The sequence below is a fragment of the Heterodontus francisci genome, chromosome 33 (genome assembly GCF_036365525.1).
Source record: "Heterodontus francisci isolate sHetFra1 chromosome 33, sHetFra1.hap1, whole genome shotgun sequence".
NCBI classification, from domain to species: domain Eukaryota; kingdom Metazoa; phylum Chordata; class Chondrichthyes; order Heterodontiformes; family Heterodontidae; genus Heterodontus; species Heterodontus francisci.
Window position 1 is genome coordinate 12169972 of NC_090403.1, and position 23446 is coordinate 12193417.

Below are 23446 nucleotides of genomic sequence, written 5' to 3' on the forward strand. Positions count from 1 at the left end.
AGGCTTGACAACTGCTAAAAATCCTCCTCGCCTGCAACAGCCAACACACCACACAGTTAAAAGTTTAACCTTCCACTGTACTATACACAGCACTGCTGTTTATTAGCATAGAACTTTGCCAGTCTTTTGGTGGGTTTACTTCCAAAATATCAAAATGCATTTGTTTGGAGTGGAGGACTGGCAAATACAAATTTTACTGTTCCTGTGCAAGTCAGATATTCTGTCCTCACCACCTAATCATCAAAATCATATTATTGCCCTTGAGAGGGTACACATCTAGCAGTGAAGAGGACTCTGCACAGAAAGAATTTAAATTATAAGGAAAGATTAATCAGCTGAATGATAATTCAGCTTCTATTTCCTTTGGGAAAGATATCGAAATTGACTCAATGAAGCTTCCAATATTACGAAGGGAACTGACAGTTGATCAAGGCAAATCTGTGGTGAAAGGCTTTGTTAGATTGCTGATCTTTGAACACTTTGATCCAAATCACTGATGTACAGTCTTTCCACCAGTAAACTCTGATGATGTTATGATGAAGATCTTGAAAATGATAAAGGAAATAGCTCTGTTCGGACAGAAAGGCTATTTGAGTTGGATAGGAGTGTAGAACTAGCTAGCAGCTGCACAACAAATAGTTAGATTGGACTCCACAGAGAGTCATTAACCCCTGAAATAGATTGCTAGGATGTGCAGGGAGCAGGAATTCACTGGACGTTCAAAAGGGAGCTGGATGAACACAAGAAATAGGAGCAGGTCGAGATCATATGAATTAGGAGCAGGAGTCAGCTACTCAGCCCCTCGAGCCTGCTCCACCATCAATACGATCATGGTTGATCATAGGATTCAACTCCACTTTCCCGCTTGCTCGCCATATCCCTAGATTCCCTGAGGCAGCAAAAATATGTCTATCCTAGACTTAAATGTATTCAACGATGGAGAAACCACAACCCTCTGGGGTAGAGAATTCCAAAGATTCACAATCCTTTGAGTGAAGTAATTTTCCCAATAACTGCTAACTGTCCTGTAGTTCCCTGTTTTCTCTCTCCCTCTTTTTTTGAAAAAGAACATAGGAAATAGGAGCAGGAGTAGATCATTCAGTCCCTCAAGCCTGCCCCACCATTCAATAAGATCATGGCTGATCTGTCCCAGGCCTCAACTCCTCTTTTGGGCCTGCTCCGTCTACCCCTCGACTCCGAGATTTCAAAAATCTATCTAACTCCTCAAATACATTTAGTGACCGAGCCTCCACAACTCTCTGAGGGAGAGAATTCCAGAGATTCACCACCTTCTGAGAGAAGAAATTCCTTCGCATCCCAGTTTTAAATGTGTGCCCCCTTATTCTGTAACTATGCCCCCTAGTTTGAGATTCCCCCACTAATGGAAGCATATTCTCAACATCTACCCTGTCAAGCCCCCTTAAAATCTTGTATGTTTCAATATCACTTCTCATTCTTCTAAACTCCAATGAATAAAGGCCTAACCTGTTAAGCCGTTCTTGATAAGACAACCCCTTCATCCGAGGAATCAGCCTAGTGAACCTTTTCTGCACTGCCTCCAATGCTAGTATATCCTTCTTTAAATACAGGGGCCAAAACTGTACGCAGTACTCCAAGTGTGGCCTCACCAACACCCTGTACAGTTGCAATAAGATGTCCCTTTTTTAAACTCTAACCCCCTAGCAATAAAGACCCAAATTCCATTTGCCTTCCTAATTACTTGCTGCACCTGCATGCTAACCTTTTGTGTTTCATGCACAACACCACCCAGATCCTTCTGTACTGCAGTATTGTGTAGTCTTTCTCCATCTAAATAATAATCTGTCTTTTTATTCTTCCTATCAAAGTGGATTACCTCACACTTTCCCACATTGAACACCATCTGCCAAATTTTTGCCTACTCACTTAACCTATCTATATCTCTTTGCAGATTCTTTGTGTCCTCATCACAACATGCCTTCCCACCTATTTTTGTATCGTCAGCAAATCTGGATACACTACACTCTGTCCCTTCCTCCAAGTCACTAATATAGATAGTAAATAGTTGAGGCCCTAGGACCGATCCTGTGGCACCCCACTAGTTACGGCTTTCCAACCTTAAAAAGACCCACTGATCCCGACTCTCTGCCATCTGTGTGTTAGCCAATCCTCAATCCATGCCAACACATTACCCCCAATACCCTGAGCTCGTATTTTGTGCAACAACCTTTTATTTGGCACCTTATCAAACGCCTTCTGAAAATCCAAATACACTACATCTACCTGTCCCCCTTTATCCACTCTGTTTGTTATATCCTCAAAGAACTCTAACAAATGTGTCAAGCAGGATTTCCCTTTCATAAAACCATGTTGACTCTGTTGGATTGCATTATGTTTTCTAAACATCCTGCTACTTCTTGCTTAATAATGGACTCTAGCATTTTCCCAATGACTGATGTGAAGATGACTCATCTGTAGTTTCCTGCTTTCTGCCTCCCTCCTTTCTTGAATAGGGGTGTCACATTAGCTGTTTTCCAATCCGCTGGTACCCGACCGGAATCCAGTGAGTTTTGGTAAATTATGACCAATGCCTCCACCATCTCTGCAGCCATTTCTTTTAAAACCCTTGGATGCAGGCCATCAGGTCCTGGCGACTTTTCAGTCTTAGTCCCATCAGTTTGTCAAGCACCTTTTCCCTCGTGATAGAGATTGTTACAAGTTCCTCCCTCCCATTGACACCCTGTTCAGCTCTTATTTTTGGGATGTTTATAGTGCCCTCCGCCGTGAAGACCGATGCAAAATATTGGTTTAAATTATCTGCCATTTCCCTGTTACCTGTTATTAATTCCCCAGTCTCATCCTCTAAGGTCCCACACTTACTTTAGCTACTCTCTTCCTTTTAATATACCCGCAGAAGCTCTTACTGTTTGTTTTTATAAAAAGTGGTGCAACATTTGCTAAAAAGCGGTTTGTGTGAAAGAGAGCTACAAAAAGGTAGCTCGAGCTAGTGACAGACACTGCAGTCTCCTGGAGCTCATGTGACTGGAAAATTCTTCTTTGACCCCATAGACACCATGTCTGGATGAGACCGGTTGGATAAGCCAATTGGTCTTTTGCTCTCCATTTTGTACGCATGTTAGATTTATGCAACAAGTTTCCAGGAAAGGCTACTGAAGCAGATAATATAAATGAGCTCAAGGGGCAACAGGACATATTTTGAGGAGATCTAGGGATATGGTGAGGAAGGAAAAGGGTAGACGGGTGATTTATGAAAAGAAAAGGAATGGGCTCATTGGAACAATAGGGCACGGAGCCAGCAGCAGGGGCATGTCTTATGAGCTTAGCATATTTAAAGCTCCCAAAGATATTCAGTTCATGCTGAGATATAACGCCAGCATATCTCCCTCACTGCTTCATTAAAACAAAGCTCAATGGCGTAATATTTCTGGCGAATCCACCCTTATTGCCGAAACATTCTGGACTACAACGGCTGCTGTAATACAAGCCCCACTATTAAAACAAAAATTGAGAAATCAGGAGATTCATCAAATGCATTATCAGCACAGGAATAAGATGGTGGTGCATCTCTGGCCAAAGAAGTACATGGCTACCACAAGACTTGCACACTATCCCTATAAGCCAATAACAATGAGAACCAGTACATCTAGGGTAGAGCAACACAAACAATAAATCAAGATCATTGTGAGATAACAAGAAACAAAAACTTTACCTTGGTGTTAGGGGACTAAGAGCAGCAGGACCACCAAGCAAACTTCTGCCAGACTTTGGTTTATTTACTAGTTGTTTGGACAATACTGAGGACGCAGAACCAAGAGGCACAGAATCAGGAGAAATCACAGATGGATCAATTAAAGATACTGACGAATCAGTCATCATTGAGGAATATTTTGAGTTGGCAGAGGATTCGAGGTTTAATCTGTTTAATTCCTATAAAAAAAAATGAACACAACTTGAATGATTACAGGCTTTGTGAGGCAGTCTTCATTCTTTGACTCGTATGCATTCTTCACACACCGATAGCTAAGCCTCAAGTAATTCACGCTATAGACTTCAGTTGTGGGGAAATTACATACTGCAGGACACAAGGCACTCAGGCCTGTACTTTGCTATTGTCTTGTGCCCTCCTGCCCCCTTATTATAAAGGCAGTGTACCAGTGAGTTTTGGCCTAAAGCTACCTGCCAAATCTCTTCAAGTAGCTAACAAAGACTGAGTGGGCTTTCAGCCAGTTGATCACGCATAACATTTTCATTCAGCATCTAAAGTAGTGCCATTTAGAGGGGGTTGGGTACAGGAAAAAGAACAGTTATGAGAATGCTTCAGAGGGAGCATAACTCTAACAGAACTGCCAAACGGGAGCCCATATAAAAGTTAAGACGACCTCAATTAGAGTTTGTGCAGTAATGAGTTCCACATTCTAAGGAGGATATTGAGGCTTGAGAGAGGACACAATGCAGATTTACTAGGATACTGCCTTATAGAAATAAGAATATAGATTTGAAAAGTTGGGTCTTTTTCTATAGAAGATGGATGACGGCATGATATTAAAGCAATGTTTAAAATTGTTAAATGAGACAGGACAGATAGAAGCAGACAACTTTTAGTAAATACAGTTCAAGAATAAGAGGCCAGATATACAAGACTAAAATGCAAGAAATTTGGAACAGGGGCAGAAGAAACGTCTTTGCCGAGCTATTGAATTATTAGAGTTGGAATTCACTTAGTCGTTCAAACATAAACTCTACCAACATTCAAGATTACATTGGATTGATAAATAGATGGAAACAGGATGAGTAAAAGTGATCAGGACTATTTGTTCACATGGAGGGTAAATGCTGACACAGACTGGTTGGGTCAAAGGGCCGTTTTCCATGCTGTGACTTCTAGGTATTGTTACATATTAAAGCCATTATTGTGCACAAATATAGAGACAGTAAGCTTCATAATCATGAGGATTACTCCATAAGGCACCAGTAATTATTGAAATGGAACTTCTTCAAAGATGTGCAGGAAACCGGCATGCAATGGGTGAATTAGCTTTACCTGCCCTGGTCTTCGTCCCTGCCTAACAGACTGAACTCGTTTATCCATTTCTTGCAACAGAGTTCTGAACTTGCTTTGTACAAGACAAACAATAATGCGAGCAGTAGCATAATGAAAAACATGTGCAACAGATAAATTTAATTTCTAGTCTAAACTGGGAAGCTGCTTCTGGCTACTCCAGTTAATTAAGTACTCTCTGGACAGCATGCTAATTCAAATACAATTAATCAATGAGAGCACTTGTAGTTCATGAACTCTGCACACTGAAACTGAAACTAACAGTGTAGTTTTCCTTTGGAACAAACTCAAAAGTTATGAATGATGGATACAATAAGTTAAAAGAAATCAAATTTAAGTCCCAACTGGAAACAAGTAAATATCTATTCAATACAACCAAGAAAATATGAATGATCCCTCAATCAACCGAGCACAAAAACAGGGCATGAACCAGTACAAAAGTTAGATGAGGCTGAATACAACTGGGCTTTAAATTGAGTGAATAAATGAAGGTACTCCAGGACATGTAGAGTCTCATGAGCAAGGGTTAACCAGTTTTATATAGTACATGTGCAGAGACTTTGTCCACTTTGTGTTGTAAGCATCATTACTAGGCAAAATGGTTTTTTATCATGGTTATCAAGCAAAGGAAAGGGATCAGGCTCCAACAGTTAGCATCAATGGTTTCTCGGCTCAGATGGAATATTTATGATCCTTGCCCAACAGAAGTGTTTTACGTTTTAATGTAGTGGAACTGCCCTTGTTAATTGTCAGGATGAGAGGAAAATTGCTTTTAACAACAGTAAAGGGTCAGCCTTCTTCTGTGTGGTATCTTTCAGATCACCTGTGGGATATTTTGTATGAGTTACCTTCTAGTAGAGACCATTCACCACGAGCCAACCAGGCCAAACCACCGCAAATGCTTCCCACCCACCCCACTCTAGCTCTGATCTCATATTTTTCTCGACTTACTCTATTTCCCTCCATGCCCTCTCTGAACTCATCGTGTCCCCGAGACCCACCTCCTGCTTCCTCAACCCTATTCCCACTAAACTGATGAGCATCCAACTTCCCTTCCTGGCCTTCATGTTACCTGACTTTTTTTTTTACTCCTTGAGTACTGTCCCCATCCCTTTCAAATCTGCAGTAATCACCCCTCGCCTCAAAAAACCCACCCTTGACTCCTTTGTCCTTGCAAACTACTGCCCCATCGCTAACCACCCTGTGCTTGCTGAAGTACTTGAACATTCTGTCGCCACCTTTATCAGTGTCCAGCTTTCCTGTAAATCTAAGTTTGAATTTTTCCAGTTTTTCAGCCCTACGACACTACTGCAACCACTAACAAAATCACAAATGACTTCCCATGTGACAGTGGCCATGGTGAATTATCCCTCCTTGCCTTTCTCGAACTATCTGCAGCCTTTGTTTCAGTTGACAACACCATCTTCCAATACCTCCCCTTTGTTCTCCAGTTGGGTGCAACTGGACTCAGTTGGTACCACTGTCTAATTGTAGCCAGAGATTCACTTCTCGCCCCGCTGTGTTACCTCTGCAATCCCCCATAGATCTACCCTTGATACCCTTTTCTCTGCTGCCCCTCAGCAGCATCAACCACTAACACATTAGGTTCCATGTGTACACTGACAACAGCCAATTCTCTCACCACCACCTCTAATGGAACTGGATGCTCAATTTCTTCCAATTAAAAGTAAGGAAGACCAAAGTAATTGGTTTCAGTCTCCGCGACAAATTCTGCTCCCCAGCTACTAACTTCGCCCCTCCCCCTTGGCAGCTATAAGGCTGAATCAAACCACTTGCAACCTTGGTGTCGCTTCTGACCACACATTCACTCCATCACCAAGACCACGTACTTCCACCTCCCTGTCACCTGAACAAGGGATAAGGCCCTGCAGGCAGATTTTAGAGAGAGAGGATAGACTATGAAGCAGGATCTCAAAAAAGTAGTAATCTCTGGATTACTCCCGCTGACATACACTAGCGCGTATAGAAATGGGAGAACAGTCCAGATGAACGTGTGGTTGGAGAGCTGGTAGATTCCTGGGACAATGAGTTCTGGGGAAGGAAGACAGCACAGGTTGCACCTCAACAGGGTTGGGACCAATGCCCTCACGAGGTGGTCTGCTGGTGCTGTTGGGGAGGGTTTAAACTAACTTGACAGGAGGAACCAGGATGTAGCATTAGAAAGGAGAAACAAGGTGCACAGAGGATTAGGAGAGACAGGTCAATAACAAGCATGGGGTCAGACTAGGAGGGAGTACAGCAAGATCTAATTCAGGTTTAGAGTGAAAATATGTAAACACGAAGTGCGACAAATAAGGTTGGTGAGCTGCAGGCACAAATAGATACATGGGCATATGACGTGACGGAAACTGAGAACGGCTCAAAAAAGAAAGGGCCTGGATACTAAATATTCCTGGATACAAGCTACGCAGGAAAGATAGGGAAGGAAGGAAAGAAAGGAGGATAGGTGGTAACACTAATGGAGAAGATTACAAAGCTGGACAGAGGGGATATTCTACAGGGGTCAAGGACAGAATCTATTTGGTTAGAGCTAAGCAACAACAGAGGTGCTGTTACATAACTGGAGTTTTCTACACGTCACCCACTAATGGGGAAAACAGATGCAAATTTGAAGGCAAATGAGAGGGGTGCAAGAACTACAGAGTAATAATAATGGAAGAACTTTAATTATTCTTATAGAGTGGGGAAATAGTGTAAATGACAGATGAGGAGAAGAAATTCTGGCGTGGTCAGGAGAATTTTCTTCACCAGAACATTTCTAGCACAACAAGAAAGGTGGTGTTGCTGGATCTGGTTCTGGTGATTGATGTGGGTCAAGTGGAACATTTAGGGTAGAATGATCACAGTATCATAAGGCTTAGATTAGCTGTGGAAAAACGACAAGGAGCAATCCACAGTAAAAATAATGAATTGGAGGAGGACCAATTTCGGTGGGTTAAGAATGAACTAGCCCCGTGGAAACTGAAATGAAAGATTCACAAGCAAAACTAAATGCAGCCCATTTTTTTTGTTAAAGGTGGTGGTACGGGGTTCTAATGAGAGGTCATCGACCTGAAACGTAAACGGTTTCCCTCTCCACGGGTACTGCTTTTATCACTCCCTCTCTAGTTGGGCTTTCCACATACTGACTAATAAAGAACTTCTGAAAGCACTTTTAGAATTCTGCTCCCTCTGTGCCTTTCATCCCAGTTCATATCAGGATAGCTGAAATCCCCCACTATTATTGGCCTATTATTCCACCCCTCCCTCCACCCTGCCTTTGTTACCTCTCGACTTCACTATTCCAGCACTCTCCTGGCCAATCTGTCATCTTCCATCTCCATAAACTTGTGGTTCATTCAAAATTCTACCCCCGTACCCTAACTCACACTTAGTCCCATTCATCCATCACCCTTGTGCTCATTGGCCTACAATGGCTCCAACATCCCCTCACCTCAAATTAAAAATTCTTGTCCTAGTTCTCAAATCTTTCCACGGCCTCAGCCCCCTCCCTGTCTCAACCTCCTCCAGCCCCACAATTGATATCTCTGCTGTTCTCCAATTCTGGCCTCTTACACATATCAGTTTTAAAATCACTCCACCATTGCTGGCTGTGCAGGCTTTAAGTGCTCAATAAGATTCCCCAGCTAAACCTCTCCAACTCTCCCTCCTTTAAGATAGCCCTTAAAACCTATCTCTTTAACCAAGCTTTTTTGTCATCTGCCCTAAATTCATGTGGGCCAGTGTCAAACTTATTTGAAAATTCTTCTGTGAAGCGCCTTCGGACTTTTTAGCATGTTAAAGGTGCTACATAAATGCAAGTAACAGTTGTTACAGCTGACGTGCCTTCTGTCCTTCAGCAGAAATACAGGAGCTTACAGCTGTCTAAAGAAGCAAGAGATCTCTATTTCCTGGCTTCAACAAATCTTAAAAATTTATATGATCACCTCCAGTAGTTTTCCTACTTGAGGGAAAGCCATATGATGAGCACTACGGTCCCTTTGTATTGTTTTCTTTCAGCTTGATACTGTCTTTTACCTTGTTATTAAATCTATGTTTTGTTCCCTTGGCAGCTCAAAACATTGTTTGAGAAAATTGTGGTGAATACATTTTCTACATTCACTGTGTTTACTAAATGGATTATTCTGTTTCTTCCAGTCAAAGTGATAACTAAAATCCCATATTATAAGCACAATTATTTGTGCCACATGCTTCTCTGGTCTGCAAATTTATAGACATCCCACCCACCCCCACGAAATCTCACACTCAGGCCTATCGATAATTCCCACCAGAGCCTTCCATCTGTCATTCTCGATAAACTCTACTGAAGGTGCTTCCACTGCCCATCACCATTACTAGTTTTGTGTGCGTAGCAGTTAATTGCATCCCATCAATATTGCAAGTCCTGCTACTTTCCCAATTTCTCCCTGCTTTCTGAAACATGATATAGCCTGAAATATTTAGTTCCTAATTGCACTCAGATTGTAGCCAAGCCTTTCCAATGGCGACTATATCATGCCCTTTAAGCTGAAGTTACATTTCTCACTTATTTTGTTTATGTTAAACGCATTTGGGTACAGATGTCTTATTTGACTAAAAGTCCTTAAACTGCTCATGTGTCCAATTGGTCTTCTCACACTTTTTAAACTTGCTGTATGTATTTTCCCCATTCCCAATTAGTTTAAATCTTTCCCCACTGCCCTACGTACCTATTCCATAAGAACAAAGGTACTTCTCCAGTTTAGCTGAAGACCATCTTATCTGCACAGTCTTTCCCTATCACCAAGTACCTTATTCATTCTTCTCGAGACTGCTGCCTCTGAAGGTGGACACCCTAATCTGGCAGGAAAACATATGTTGTCATTGTCAGCTAGAGGGTTGGATAATACAGTACTCACCAGGGGAAGCTGCAGTCTTACATGATCCAGAGCAAAGGTCTGGCTGGGTGGGGTAAATAGAAAAGGGACAGGGATTGGAGGGAGATCACTGGTTGAACAATTTCATCTCAGGTGACTATAGAAAACAGAGTCTGGTATTGGAAACTGCAAGGACAGCTGCTTATCGACTAAACATGGACAGAAGGGGATATAGTCAGTCATGCTTTCAGCCATCTAGGCTCCAAGCTCAAGTTTCCCTCCCTAAGCTTCTCCGCCTTCCTCTCTCTCCAACACCTTCCTTAAAATACCATCTTTGACTAAGCTTGGTCACCCAACTCCAATATCTCCTTAGTTTCTGTGTTGATTTATTTATTTATTTTTATTTATTTAGAGATACAGCACTGAAACAGGCCCTTCGGCCCACCGAGTCTGTGCCGACCAACAATCACTCATTTATACTAATCCTACAGTAATCCCATATTCCCTACCACCGACCTACACTAGAGGCAATTTGCAATGGCCAATTTACCTATCACCTGCAAGTCTTTGGCTGTGGGAGGAAACCGGAGCACCCGGCGAAAACCCCCGTGGTCACAGGGAGAACTTGCAAACTCCGCACAGGCAGTACCCAGAATCGAACCCAGGTCCCTGAAGCTGTGAGGCTGCGGTGCTAACCACTGCGCCACTGTGCCGCCCTAAACATTGATTATATGATTATCTGGTTTTACTGCTGAAGCATCTTGGGAATTTTCTACATTACAAGTGCTACACAAATGCAACTTGTTGACATGACAGCACGAGTGCACAGGAGCAGGACTGTAAAAGCACGCATGCCAGAGAAAGTTGTATTCAGAGTACATTTCATGTCATCAGGAATTTTCTAAAGCACTTTACTGCCAATGAAGTCCGACTGGGGTGTAGTCACTGCTGTTTTGCAGAAAACACAGCAGTCAAGTTACATACAGCAAGTTTCCACAAAAAGCAATGTGATAAATCCTTTAATTGATGTTGGTCAAGACACAAATGTTGACCAGGACACTGGGATAACTCCCTGCTCTTCAAACAGCATCATAAGAGCCACCTGACAGCGCAGATAGGTCCTCAGTTTAACGTTCCATCTGAAGGATGGCAGCTCTTCCAGTGCAGCACTCCCTCAGTACTGCACTGAACTATCTGCCAAGATTACATGCTTAAGTTTCTGGACTTAAACTTAAAACCACAACCTTCTGACTCAGGTCGACAGCATTACCACACTGCCACAGTTAAGACCCAATAACATAAACTTTCTCTGGAACCTGTGATCTCCCTTGCTGATTAACTATCAAGCCCTGCAGTACAGTAAAGCAGTGTAAAAAGCTCAGTGTTTGGTAATTTGAAGTAGCACATTAGATCATCAGGACTGCAGCCAAGCTTTTTAGTAACTAGTTATGAAGTCCACCTACTCAACTGTACTACATGGCCATGCCAACAGACCCAAGATAAGAGAGAGAGAGAGAAGATAAAAAAGGAGAGATAAACAAATCCAGAGTTTCCAAACGTCAAGGGGCTTAAGCAGAGGCTAAATTAAAAAAAAAGGAAAGCTTATGACAGATACCCCTCAGTACTGCAAAAAACCTAGTGTGGTACAAAAGACATAGGGCTGAAATTAAAAAGGAAATTAGGAAAGCAAAGAGAGGGCTGGAAAAAATATTGGCAAGTAAAATCAAAGAAATCCCAAAGATTTTTTCCATAAAGAGTGACCCGAGAGGGGATGGTGCGAAGTGGGGAACAATCGGTTAGGGGAGTGGGGGGGGGGGGGAAGTGGCCAGTGGGGCGGGAGCTAGTAGATGCATTTGGCTGAAATTAGTCCCGGTCAATAATACACTTGAATCACAATAACGAATTGGTAGCACATTTTATACTCTGCCTGATTTTCTTTTCCATCAATCAGGGTGCCAATTCACTATGTTCCAATGGAAATTCAATCATAAAATTCCTTTATTTAATAGGGTTACTGGAGTATTAAATGGATCTGAGGATTACAGTTAGTATCCTATAACTACATGTTACTGGGCTGCCATCCAACTTAATGCAAGGTTAGTTTGCTAGAACGATCGAGCCATAAGCATTTCCTGTGATAAATTGAGCAGCGCCATCTTTAATTCTGGCAGCTGCCTAAACATCGCAGACACTGGTATTCCAGTTGAACAGCCTGTACTTGCACATATGCAAGGGTGGCACAGTGGTTAGCACCGCAGCCTCACAGCTCCAGGGACCCGGGTTCAATTCCGGGTACTGCCTGTGTGGAGTTTGCAAGTTCTCCCTGTGTCTGCGTGGGTTTTCTCCGGGTGCTCCGGTTTCCTCCCACAAGCCAAAAGACTTGCAGGTTGATAGGTAAATTGGCCATTATAAATTGTCACAAAGAAAAGAAAGAAAAGAAAAGAATAGGTAGGTGGTAGGGAAATATAGGGACAGGTGGGGATGTTTGGTAGGAATATGGGATTAGTGTAGGATTAGTATAAATGGGTGGTTGATGTTCGGCACAGACTCGGTGGGCCGAAGGGCCTGTTTCAGTGCTGTATCTCTAATCAAAAAATCTAATCTACTGTGCCACCTGCTGGTTGTGTTGTCAGCAAATGCAGCCTTGCCTGAAGGACATTAGAGAACCAGATGGTGCTTTTTTTTTTAAACAAAATCGATGATAGTAATGGTGCCATGAAGCAGAGACTTGCTTTCAATTCCAGATTTTTTTTTTTTTAGTTAATTAATTGAATTTAAATTCCACCAGCTGCCATGGCAGGATTTGAACCAGTGTCCCCAGAGCATTAGATGGGGCCTCCGGATTACTAGTTCAATGACATTACCACTACCCCACCATCTCACCGAGTAATCACCGAGTAATCACCGAGTAATCACCGGCCAGTCAGCCTAATAGAATGCTGGAAACATTCTGAAGAAAAAGATAAATCTTCTTTTAGGCAGACACAGATGAATCAAAGACAGTCAACATGGATTTAAGGGAAGGTTGTGTCTGGCTAACATGACAATTTTTTTGAGGAGGTAACAAGGAGCGTCGATGAGGTTCCTGCATTTCATGTAGCCCATATGGATTTTAGCAAGGCTTTGATAACGTTCCACATGACAGACTGGTCACGAAAGTAAAAGCCCAGGGGATCCAAGGCAAAGTGACAAGCTGGATCCAAAATTGTCTCAGAGGCAGGTTTAAAGTGTGTCGACTTCAATGCCAGGAGCATCCGGAATAAGGTGGGTGAGCTTGCAGCATGGGTTGGTACCTGGGATCTCGATGTAGTGGCCATTTCGGAGACATGGGTAGAGCAGGGGCAGGAATGGATGTTGCAGGTTCTGGGATTTAGATGTTTCAGTAAGAACAGAGAAGATGGTAAAAGAGGGGGGGGTGTGGCATTGTTAATCAAGGAGAGTATTACAGCGACAGAAAGGACGTTTGAGGACTCGTCTACTGAGGTAGTATGGGCCGAGGTTAGAAACAGGAGAGGTGAGGTCACTCTGTTGGGAGTCTTTTATAGACCTCCAAATAGTTCCAGAGATGTAGCGGAAAGGATAGCGAAGATGATTCTCGACAGGGGCGAGAGTAACAGGGTAGTTGTTATGGGGGACTTTAACTTTCCAAATATGGACTGGAAATACTATAGTTCGAGTACTTTAGATGGGTCAGTTTTTGTCCAGTGTGTGCAGGAGGGTTTTCTGACACAGTATGTAGACAGGCCAACCAGGGGCGATGCCACATTGGATTTGGTACTGGGTAATGAACCCGGCCAGGTGTTAGATTTAGATGTAGGTGAGCACTTTGGTGATAGTGATCACAATTCGGTTAGGTTTACCTTAGCGATGGGTAGGGACAGGTATATACCGCAGGGCAAAAATTATAGCTGGGGGAAAGGAAATTATGATGCGATTAGGCAAGATTTAGGATGCGTAGGATGGGGAAGGAAACTGCAGGGGATGGGAACAATCGAAATGTGGAGCTTATTCAAGGAGCAGCTACTGCGTGTCCTTGATAAGTATGTACCTGTGAGACAGGGAGGAAGTTGTCGAGCGAGGGAGCCGTGGTTTACTAAAGAAGTTGAAGCGCTTGTCAAGAGGAAGAAGGAGGCTTATGTTAGGATGAGACGTGAAGGCTCAGTTAGGGCGCTTGAGAGTTACAAGCTAGCCAGGAAAGATATAAAGGGAGAGCTAAGAAGAGCAAGGAGAGGACACGAGAAGTCATTGGCGGATAGGATCAGGGAAAACCCTAAGGCTTTCTATAGGTATATCAGGAATAAAAGAATGACTAGAGAGAGGTTAGGGCCAATCAAGGATAGTAGTGGGAGGTTGTGTGTGGAATCAGAGGAGATAGGGGAAGTGTTAAATGAATATTTTTCGTCAGTATTTACAGTGGAGAAAGAAAATGTTGTCGAGGAGAATACTGAGATACAGACTACTAGGCTAGATGGGATTGAGGTTCACAAGGAGGAGGTGTTAGCAATTTTGGAAAGTGTGAAAATAGATAAGTCCCCTGGGCCAGATGGGATTTATCCTAGGATTCTCTGGGAAGCTAGGGAGGAGATTGCAGAGCCTTTGTCCTTGATCTTTATGTCGTCATTGTCGACAGGAATAGTGCCGGAAGACTGGAGGATAGCAAATGTTGTCCCCTTGTTCAAGAAGGGGAGTAGAGACAGCCCTGGTAATTATAGACCTGTGAGCCTTACTTCGGTTGTGGGTAAAATGTTGGAAAAGGTTATAAGAGACAGGATTTATAATCATCTTGAAAAGAATAAGTTCATTAGCGATAGTCAGCACGGTTTTGTGACGGGTAGGTCGTGCCTCACAAACCTTATTGAGTTTTTCGAGAAGGTGACCAAACAGGTGGATGAGGGTAAAGCAGTGGATGTGGTGTATATGGATTTCAGTAAGGCATTTGATAAGGTTCCCCACGGTAGGCTATTGCAGAAAATACGGAAGTATGGGGTTGAAGGTGATTTAGAGCTTTAGATCAGAAATTGGCTAGCTGAAAGACAGAGGGTGGTGGTTGACGGCAAATGTTCATCCTGGAGTTTAGTTACTAGTGGTGTACCGCAAGGATCTGTTTTGGGGCCACTGCTGTTTGTCATTTTTATAAATGACCTGGAAGAGGGTATAGAAGGGTGGGTTAGTAAATTTGCGGATGACACTAAGGTCGGTGGAGTTGTGGATAGTGCCAAAGGATGTTGTAGGGTACAGAGGGACATAGATCGGCTGCAGAGCTGGGCTGAGAGATGGCAAATGGAGTTTAATGCGGAAAAGTGCGAGGTGATTCACTTTGGAAGAAGTAACAGGAATGCAGAATACTGGGCTAATGGGAAGATTCTTGGTAGTGTCGATGAACAGAGAGATCTTGGTGTCCAGGTACATAAATCCCTGAAGGTTGCTACCCAGGTTAATAGGGCTGTTAAGAAGGCATATGGTGTGTTAGCTTTCATTAGTAGGGGGATCGAGTTTCGGAGCCACGAGGTCATGCTGCAGCTGTACAAAACTCTGGTGAGACCGCACCTGGAGTATTGCGTGCAGTTCTGGTCACCGCATTATAGGAAGGATGTGGAAGCTTTGGAAAGGGTGCAGAGGAGATTTACTAGGATGTTGCCTGGTATGGAGGGAAGGTCTTACGAGGAAAGGCTGAGGGACTTGAGGTTGTTTTCGTTGGAGGAGGAGGAGGAGGAGAGGTGACTTAATAGAGACATATAAGATAATCAGAGGGTTAGATAGGGTGGATAGTGAGAGTCTTTACTCAGAGAGTAGTAGGGGCGTGGAACGCCCTGCCTGCAGCAGTAGTAGACTCGCCAACTTTAAGGGCATTTAACTGGTCATTGGATAGACATATGGATGAAAATGGAATAGTGTAGGTCAGATGGTTTCACAGGTCGGCACAACATCGAGGGCCGAAGGGCCTGTACTGCGCTGTAATGTTCTAATTCGAAAGGGTAATGGTTAATGGGTGTTTTGGTGACTGGAAGGCTTTTTCCAGTTGGGGTACCACTGGGTTCAGTACTAGGTCCCTTGCTTTGTGTGGTATATATCAAATGAATTGGACTTGAACATAAGGGGTAACATTATGAAGTTTGTAGATGATACAAAAATTGGTCGTTTGGTTGATAATGAAGAAAGCTGGAAACTGCAAGAAGATATCAATGAACTTATCAGGTGAGTGGGACAGTAGCAAATGGGAGTTCAATGTGGAGAAGTGTGAGGTAAAGCATTTGGGGAAGGCTAACAAGGAAAAGGAGTACACAATAAAAGGTAGGATACTGCAAAGTGTGTAGGAAAAGAGGGACCTTTGAGTGCATGCCCAGTGATCCCTGAAGGTAGCTTAGCACGTAGATAAGGTGGGCAAGGCGGCAGACAGCATACTTGCATTAGCCAAGGCATAAATATAAGCTGGGAGGTTGTGCTGGAACTGTATAAAACAGTGGTTAGGCTACAGTTGGGGAACGGCGTGCAGTTCTTGTCACTGCACCAGAGGAAAGATGTGATTGCGGTACAGAGGAGGTTTACGAAGATGTTGCCTGGGCTGGAGAATTTTACTAACGAGGAAAGACTGGATCGCCTGGGGTTGTTTTCTTTGGAACACAGGAGATTGAGGGGAGACCCAATTGAAATGTATAAAACTATGAGGGGTCTAGATAGAGTGGATAGGAAAACCTTATTCCCCTTGGTTGAGGAGTCTATAACCAGGAGGCATAGATTTAGGGTAGGAGGTTTAGAGGAGATTCAAAGGGAAATTTTTTTCCACCAAGAGGGGGGTGAGAATCTAGAACTCACTACTTGAAAGGGTGTTACATGCAGAAACACTCAACATTTAAAAAGTACCTGGATATGCACGTGAAGTGCCGTAATTTATTGGGCTACGGATCAAGAGCTGGAAAGTGGGATTAGGCTGGATGGCCACTCATCAGCCAGCATGGACAGGATGGACCGAATGGCCTCCTTCCATGCATAAATTTCTATGATTCTATGAAATGGATTTCGGATTAGCCTTCATTTTCCATTCAGGCAGAGGATCAAATCTGGGATCTTCTATGCATCACAGCTACATGCTGCTTTTACGAATAGCCATTAGTTAGCTCACTGGATCCTTTTCTAAACAGGTTAGCAACAAAATCATCAATAATTCTGCATAAACTGTCAGAACATTGCAACCAACTTTACCTGTTGAGCCAATTAATAAACCTGCTATCAAGTTACAATGCATTTTAGAACCAAACTTGGGTTAAAAGCACATTATTGAATATTAATATGTGCCTTTTTCTCTTTTGTTAAGGCACAGAGGAATATCAAGTGTTTGAAACCATAAAACCTGGAATATAAAGCTTCAGTGAAGTACAAGATGTAGCTGCATGGAGTAAACAAGGATTAAACCAGACTCACTATAGTGTCTTGTGGTGTTTCCATTAATACAGTGTCCGGTTGTCTATGTTGCACGCTGTGATTCAAAACCAATGGCATACATAAACTTGGTTGATAACTACTGAAATTCTGGAGAGATGTTAATTTAAATGTCTGATCAGGATCTGGCTTTTCACCTGAAAAAGAGAGATGGAGAAATCATTCAGCTGTTACCTCAGAAGTTTTGAAATGTTTTTAAAAGAGTCAAAACATGTCAACTGCATACCTATTTCGCATAAGGATTCAAAAGGGGACCAAAGAAAGGGGTTTAGACTAAGGCTCTTTTGGTAACACTCAGATCCTTTGGCCATTCGATCTGTTTTACTGTAAAAAAAAATATATAGTTATTAAATTACATCATGGTAATTAAAACAGAGCACCTTGTCTGTGGGCACAGGATGCAATTAAAATGGTCCAAAGCAGAAATCTAATCTGAAGTTTTGAGTTTCTGTTGGATTTAATCATGGAATGGCCACATCCCAAGAATTGAGCCCGAGTTACAATTGCAAACACCACTAGAAATTACAGCTAAGCCCACATTTTTATCAAATTTGCTTGGCTCCCAATAGTGGTCATTTGGGCAACAGTCATTGTTGGTTAGGTACTAAATGTTCTCATTCTGCTGACCACATTAACCATTTCATGGTGAGAGGGAGCAGGTTTAATGAGGATCAAAGGGGTAAATTTTTCACACAAAGAATAGTGCGTATCTGGAATGAGCTGCCAGAGGTGGTGGTGGAGGCAGGAACAATAGCGACATTTAAGAGGCATCTGGACAGGTACTTGAATGAGCAAGGTATAGAGGGATATGGAATTAATGCAGGCAGCTGGGATTAGTACAGATAGGCATTATGGTCGGCATGGACACGGTGGGCCGAAGGGCCTGTTTCTATGCTGTACGACTCTATGGCTCTATGACTTGACCAGCACAGCATCCATTAAGGACACACGCAACCAGAGTCACTGGATAGTGGTTAGGAGCAGGAGTCCAAACAAATATGCCGCACTCTAACTCACAGGTACTGAGGCTAGCTGTTGCACCCGGGAGCAACCGCAGCAGAGGAATCAACAAGCTTATTACAATCAGGGACCGACCTCGACACCATGCCACAAGTCCATTGACAACTGTTTGAATTTTCAGTCAAAAGAAGACCTGTGAAAGGGCACAGTGGTCATAACCCATTTGATACCAACTCTTGGATGTTGCACTGGGCCTCACCTCCAACTACTATTTACACTTACCCATTGTAGGTTTGAGGCCTGCAGCCATTACTTTTAGTACCTTTTAATGTTCTTGTATTTTACTTTGCTTTTTTAAAAAAAAAATCTGCATTAAACTGCAGTGAATCTTTAAAGGTTACTTTGTATGCATTGATTTAAAACTAAATGTGATTGTGCTCAGAGTCAAGTAATTAACCAATTTAGTAATCAATGGTATATTATTAATTGTGAATTTCTATTTTCCCAAGAACTTGATCCATTTGTGTTCGTACTGGTCAAAGCAAGCTATGTTTGCAGCTGTTGTTTTTTGTAAACTACTGTTTTTCTCTTCGTAAAATAACGTTTGTTTCCTATTGTTTAAACAGAAGTCAGTTTTTACGGTATTCGATCACCAGGAGTAAGCCAGGACAACGGATAACCCTGCACATGGGGTGGTCCACTATGGTGTGAAGTCAGAAGATGGAGTTTAATTGATGGACAGTATAACCTAATTGATGGCAGCTGACAGACACCATCAAAGGATGTGTAAACTGCTTGGCAGCCTCGTAGTGCCTGTGAGAAGAATTTGATATGGACTCTTGCTTGTCAGACTCTTGTTTTGAGAAAGTCTGACAGAGGACTTGGAAAGCTGGAATGCAACCAGAAATTGGATTTAAAGGGGCACAACATCCAACATTCGGGGCTGCAGCCGGAGTGGACTAGTCAACCACTGAAGACTACGGAGGAAGGGACGTCGACAGAGTGACTGACCGAACAGCTCAACCCCGTGTAAGGTTCTCCGGAGACATGGTGATGTACGTACCAAGAGGGAACAGTACCATTTTAGGGAGCTGTTGCGAACAGATTAATTTGGGGTTATAGCAGTGTGCTATTAGTTTTTGTTGTCTTTCTGTATGCCCTTCCTTCCTTTCTTTTTAAGGAAGTTATCTTTCTTTCCTAATTATCAATATTTGTTTATTCCTCAATAAAATTACTGTTTTAACATTATTTGGTGTTGAGTCACTCATTCCTGTTATATCTAGAGTATGGCTCCGAACCTAAGTGAGACGCCACAGGGGACTCTCGCCCTGCACCACTTCATTCAATTCACATCAGCTCTTACTACTCACCAAGAGCTGAAATGTCACTCCTGTGATCACCTAGCCTAGAATAGGTAAACCAGGGATTTCAGACAAATCAGTTCTCGAATTCGTGTTCTGGCTTGCACATGTCTGGATTCCATTCATACCTCTGCTGCATAAAGGAATTAACCTTCTGTATTGTCAGAATTTTCTCTTCCCTCTGGCAGCAATACTTGTTAGTTTTTGCTCCTTTCTTGGTTCGACACTTGAATTCCAATAACTACATTTGCCCAAATTTACTTGGGTCACTGATCATATTTTTTGTAAAATACAGAAAGAACATTCCAACTTAAAATCTTTCAAAGGTTATTCAAAAGAAAATACTTGATACAAGGACAACAAATAAGACAAACTATCTGTAAAGAGGGCAGAAAGTTGACTACATTAACATGGGGATCATAAACAGACAAGAACATTTAATACTACCAGGAATTCTGTCCAAGAAATTAACAGGAAATTTGTGGTCCAAATAATTCTGTACATGGACTTGAAATGGATTTAGTTGCAATAAATGATATGGACCCATGAAATGATCCAATTCCTCCCAGGAGTTTAGTTCAATTATAGGGTACGCTGGGGCCTCAACAGAGCCAATTTTGGAGTTAAACTTTTGTTTCGAAGTAAATAGTCACTTCTCTGAGTGCATCTCAAATTTTGGGTGCTCTTTCTGTTCATTCAAAACCTCGCCAATTTCTATGCACCCATCCCTCTCTAAACAGCTTAAAAGGCCATCTTCACACTCCTGTCTAGACTGTGTATTTGACTAGTTGGTTAATCTATTTTTGTGGCTGATGGAACAATGTTGTCCAGATTAACAGGAAAAAATCCCGGTCATTTCCATGTAGCGTCACAATGTTTTACATCTTCCTAAGCAGGCAGTTAAACATTTCATGCCAAAGACAGCACTTTCTAAAATGCATCTCTCCCTCAGCACTGAGCTGAGGCGTCAGTCTACACCATGTGCTCAAGATCAGCAGAGAGAGATGGAACCCAGATCATTTTCACTCACGTCTCAGTCTGTGACCACAGAGCCAAACCGACGGAGTAACTGATCTGAAACCACTTGTCCAACTTAAGACAACATCCATATTAATCTAGGAGAGGAGCACGAGCCTAGTATCTTGAGAAATGAAATGTTGATTCTATTTTGAACTGGCCCGTTTGCTGAGCAATGTCTTTGATTGCTAATGAGGTTAAAAGAAAAAAAAAGGCTTGCATTTATATAGTGTCTTTCACAGCACTTTTCAAAGCACTTCACAGACAACGAAGTGCTTTTGAACTGCAGTCATAGTCGTAAACACAGCAGCTAGTTTGTGCACAGCAAACTCCCACAAACAGCAATGTGATAATGATCAGATAATCTGTTTTAGTGCTGTTAATTGAGGGATAAATATTGGCCAGGATACTAGAGAACTCTCCTGCTCTTCTTCAAAATAGCACCATGGGATCTCGTACGTCCACTGGAGAGCAGATGGGCCCTCGGTTTAACGTCTCATCTGAAAGGTGGCACATGCAACAATGTAACACCCTCTCAACACTGCACTGGAGTACCAGTCATGATATTTGTGTTCAAGTCCTGGACTGGAACTTCAACCCACAACTATTGACTCATCGGTGAGCACATTACCTACTGAACCACAGCTGACGCCAATACAAGAGTCACTTTAAAGTCCTCTGTTAAAGGGAGAATTTCTGATATCCAAAAATTAGTAAATGCCTATAAAGTTAAAAACTAAATCAGATGTAAACATGGATTAAGATTTCATTTTACAGTCTGTTTTATTTTGATACTGGTATTGGATATCATTCTCATAAATAGAGCAACTGCACTAAGTTAAGTCAAACTAGTTCTCTTCCATGTGGTGTCCAGGATCTTGAGAATACATTTAGAATACAATGATTAAAGATGCTGAATTTAAGAGTCAAACCCATTCTGTTAACAAGTTAATGCATGGTCTCACAAAAGAACACAAGAAATAGCAGAAGTAGGTCATTCAGCCCCTGGGCCTGCTTCTCCTTTCACTACAACTGCCACTGATCATTGATTTGAATTCCACTTTCCCACTTGATCCCCAAAACCCTACAAGAATAGGCCTTTCGTCCCTTGAGCCTGTTTGACCTCCGACCAAACTTCCTATACTCGCCTCTGCCCCACATCCTCAGACAACCTTAGCTAACAAAAATATCAATCTCAGATTTAAAAGTAACAATGGATCTAGCAGTGTCCTTTGCTGAAGAGTTCTAAACATCTACCACCCTTTGTGTGTGCAAAAGTGTTAACTAATTTTACTGCTGAAAGGTCTGGCTCTAATTTTGAGACTACAGCCCCAAGTCCTTGACTCCTCAACCAGCAACAATAGTTTCTCCCAGTCTACCGTATCTGTTCCTCTTAATATCTTGAAAACCTCCAACAAATCACCCGTTAATCTTCTACATTCCAGGGAATACAACCCTGGTTTGTGTAATCTCTCTTTGTAATAAGTGAAGATATCATTATGGTAAACCTAAGCTGCAATTGCTCCAATGCCAACATATCCTGCTTAAGGTGTGGTGCCCAGAAATGCTCAGTTTTCAGATGTGGTCCAACCAGGGCTTTGATTTGCTGAAGCACGACTTCTACCCCCTTGTACTCTCGTCCTCGGGATATAAAGGCCAGCATTCCATTAGCCTTTTTGATTATTTTCTGTACCAGTTCATGATATATTCATGATCTATGTATCTGTTTTCCACCCCCCCACTCCAAAGTCTCTTTGGACCTCCACTGTTTCTAGCTTTTCACCATTTAGAAACTGCCTTGTTCTTTCCTTTTAGGACCAAAGTGGATGACCTCACATTTGCCTAAATTGACATCCATTTGCCACAGTTCTAACCCATTCATTTAATACATCAGTATCTCTTTGTAATTTTATGCTTCCATCTACACTGCTGCCTATCTTTGTATCAGACAAATCTGGACATGCAGCTTTCCATCCCATCATCTGCATTGTTAATAAATACGGTGAATAGTTGAGGCACCAACACAGATCCTTGCAGACATCACTAGTCACAACCAATGAGTACCTGCCCATTATCCCTCCTCTGACTCCTGCTACTCAGCCAATTTCCTAACCAGCCTTCAATTCCATGTACTTCAACTTTAGCTAATAGTCTCGAGAGTCTTGATCAAATGCCTTTTGGAAGTCCATATAAATAGCATCCATCGACATTCCCCTGTCCACTGTTTTAGTCATCTCCAAAACATCCGATCAGATTCGTCAGGTGTAACCTAACCTGTATAAATGCATGCTGGCTCTCTCTGATCAAGTGAAAATTTTCAGTGCATTCAGTCACTCTAATCTTAACAATAGACTCTCAATTTCCCAACAACAGATGTTAGGCTAACTGGTTTATAATTTCTGATTTCCTGTGTCACCTTTTTTCCAATAGCTGAGCGAGCTAATCCAAAGGAATGGTTCCCAAATCGAGCCAACTTTGCAAAATTAGAAATAAAAGAAGAAATGCTGGAAATACTCAGCAGGTCCGGCAGCATCTGTGGAGACAGAAGCAGAGTTAACGTTTCAGGTCAGTGACCCTTCATCTAATGAAAGGTTGCTGACCTGAAATGTTAACTCTGCTTCTCTCTCCTTAGATGTTGCCAGACCTGAGTATTTCCAGCATTTCTTGTTTTTATTTCAGATTTCCAGCATCTGCAGTATTTGCTTTCATTTTTGCAAAATTAAGAGTTAGGGCATCTGTAATGTTCTCACCTCCTT

General features: G+C 42.3%; 1 protein-coding gene across 1 annotated transcript in view; it reads right to left on the reverse strand.

The window, feature by feature from the left end:
• cdc27 (cell division cycle 27) overlaps positions 1-23446 on the reverse strand; it is a 123588-nt gene that overhangs the window by 63020 nt on the left and 37122 nt on the right. Inside the window, exons 5-7 of the mRNA XM_068013091.1 lie at positions 17579-17676; positions 17335-17489; positions 3710-3927 (exon numbers count right to left, since the gene is read on the reverse strand). Coding sequence (XP_067869192.1) covers positions 3710-3927; positions 17335-17489; positions 17579-17676 — 471 coding nt within the window. The remainder of the gene's footprint in view (positions 1-3709; positions 3928-17334; positions 17490-17578; positions 17677-23446) is intronic.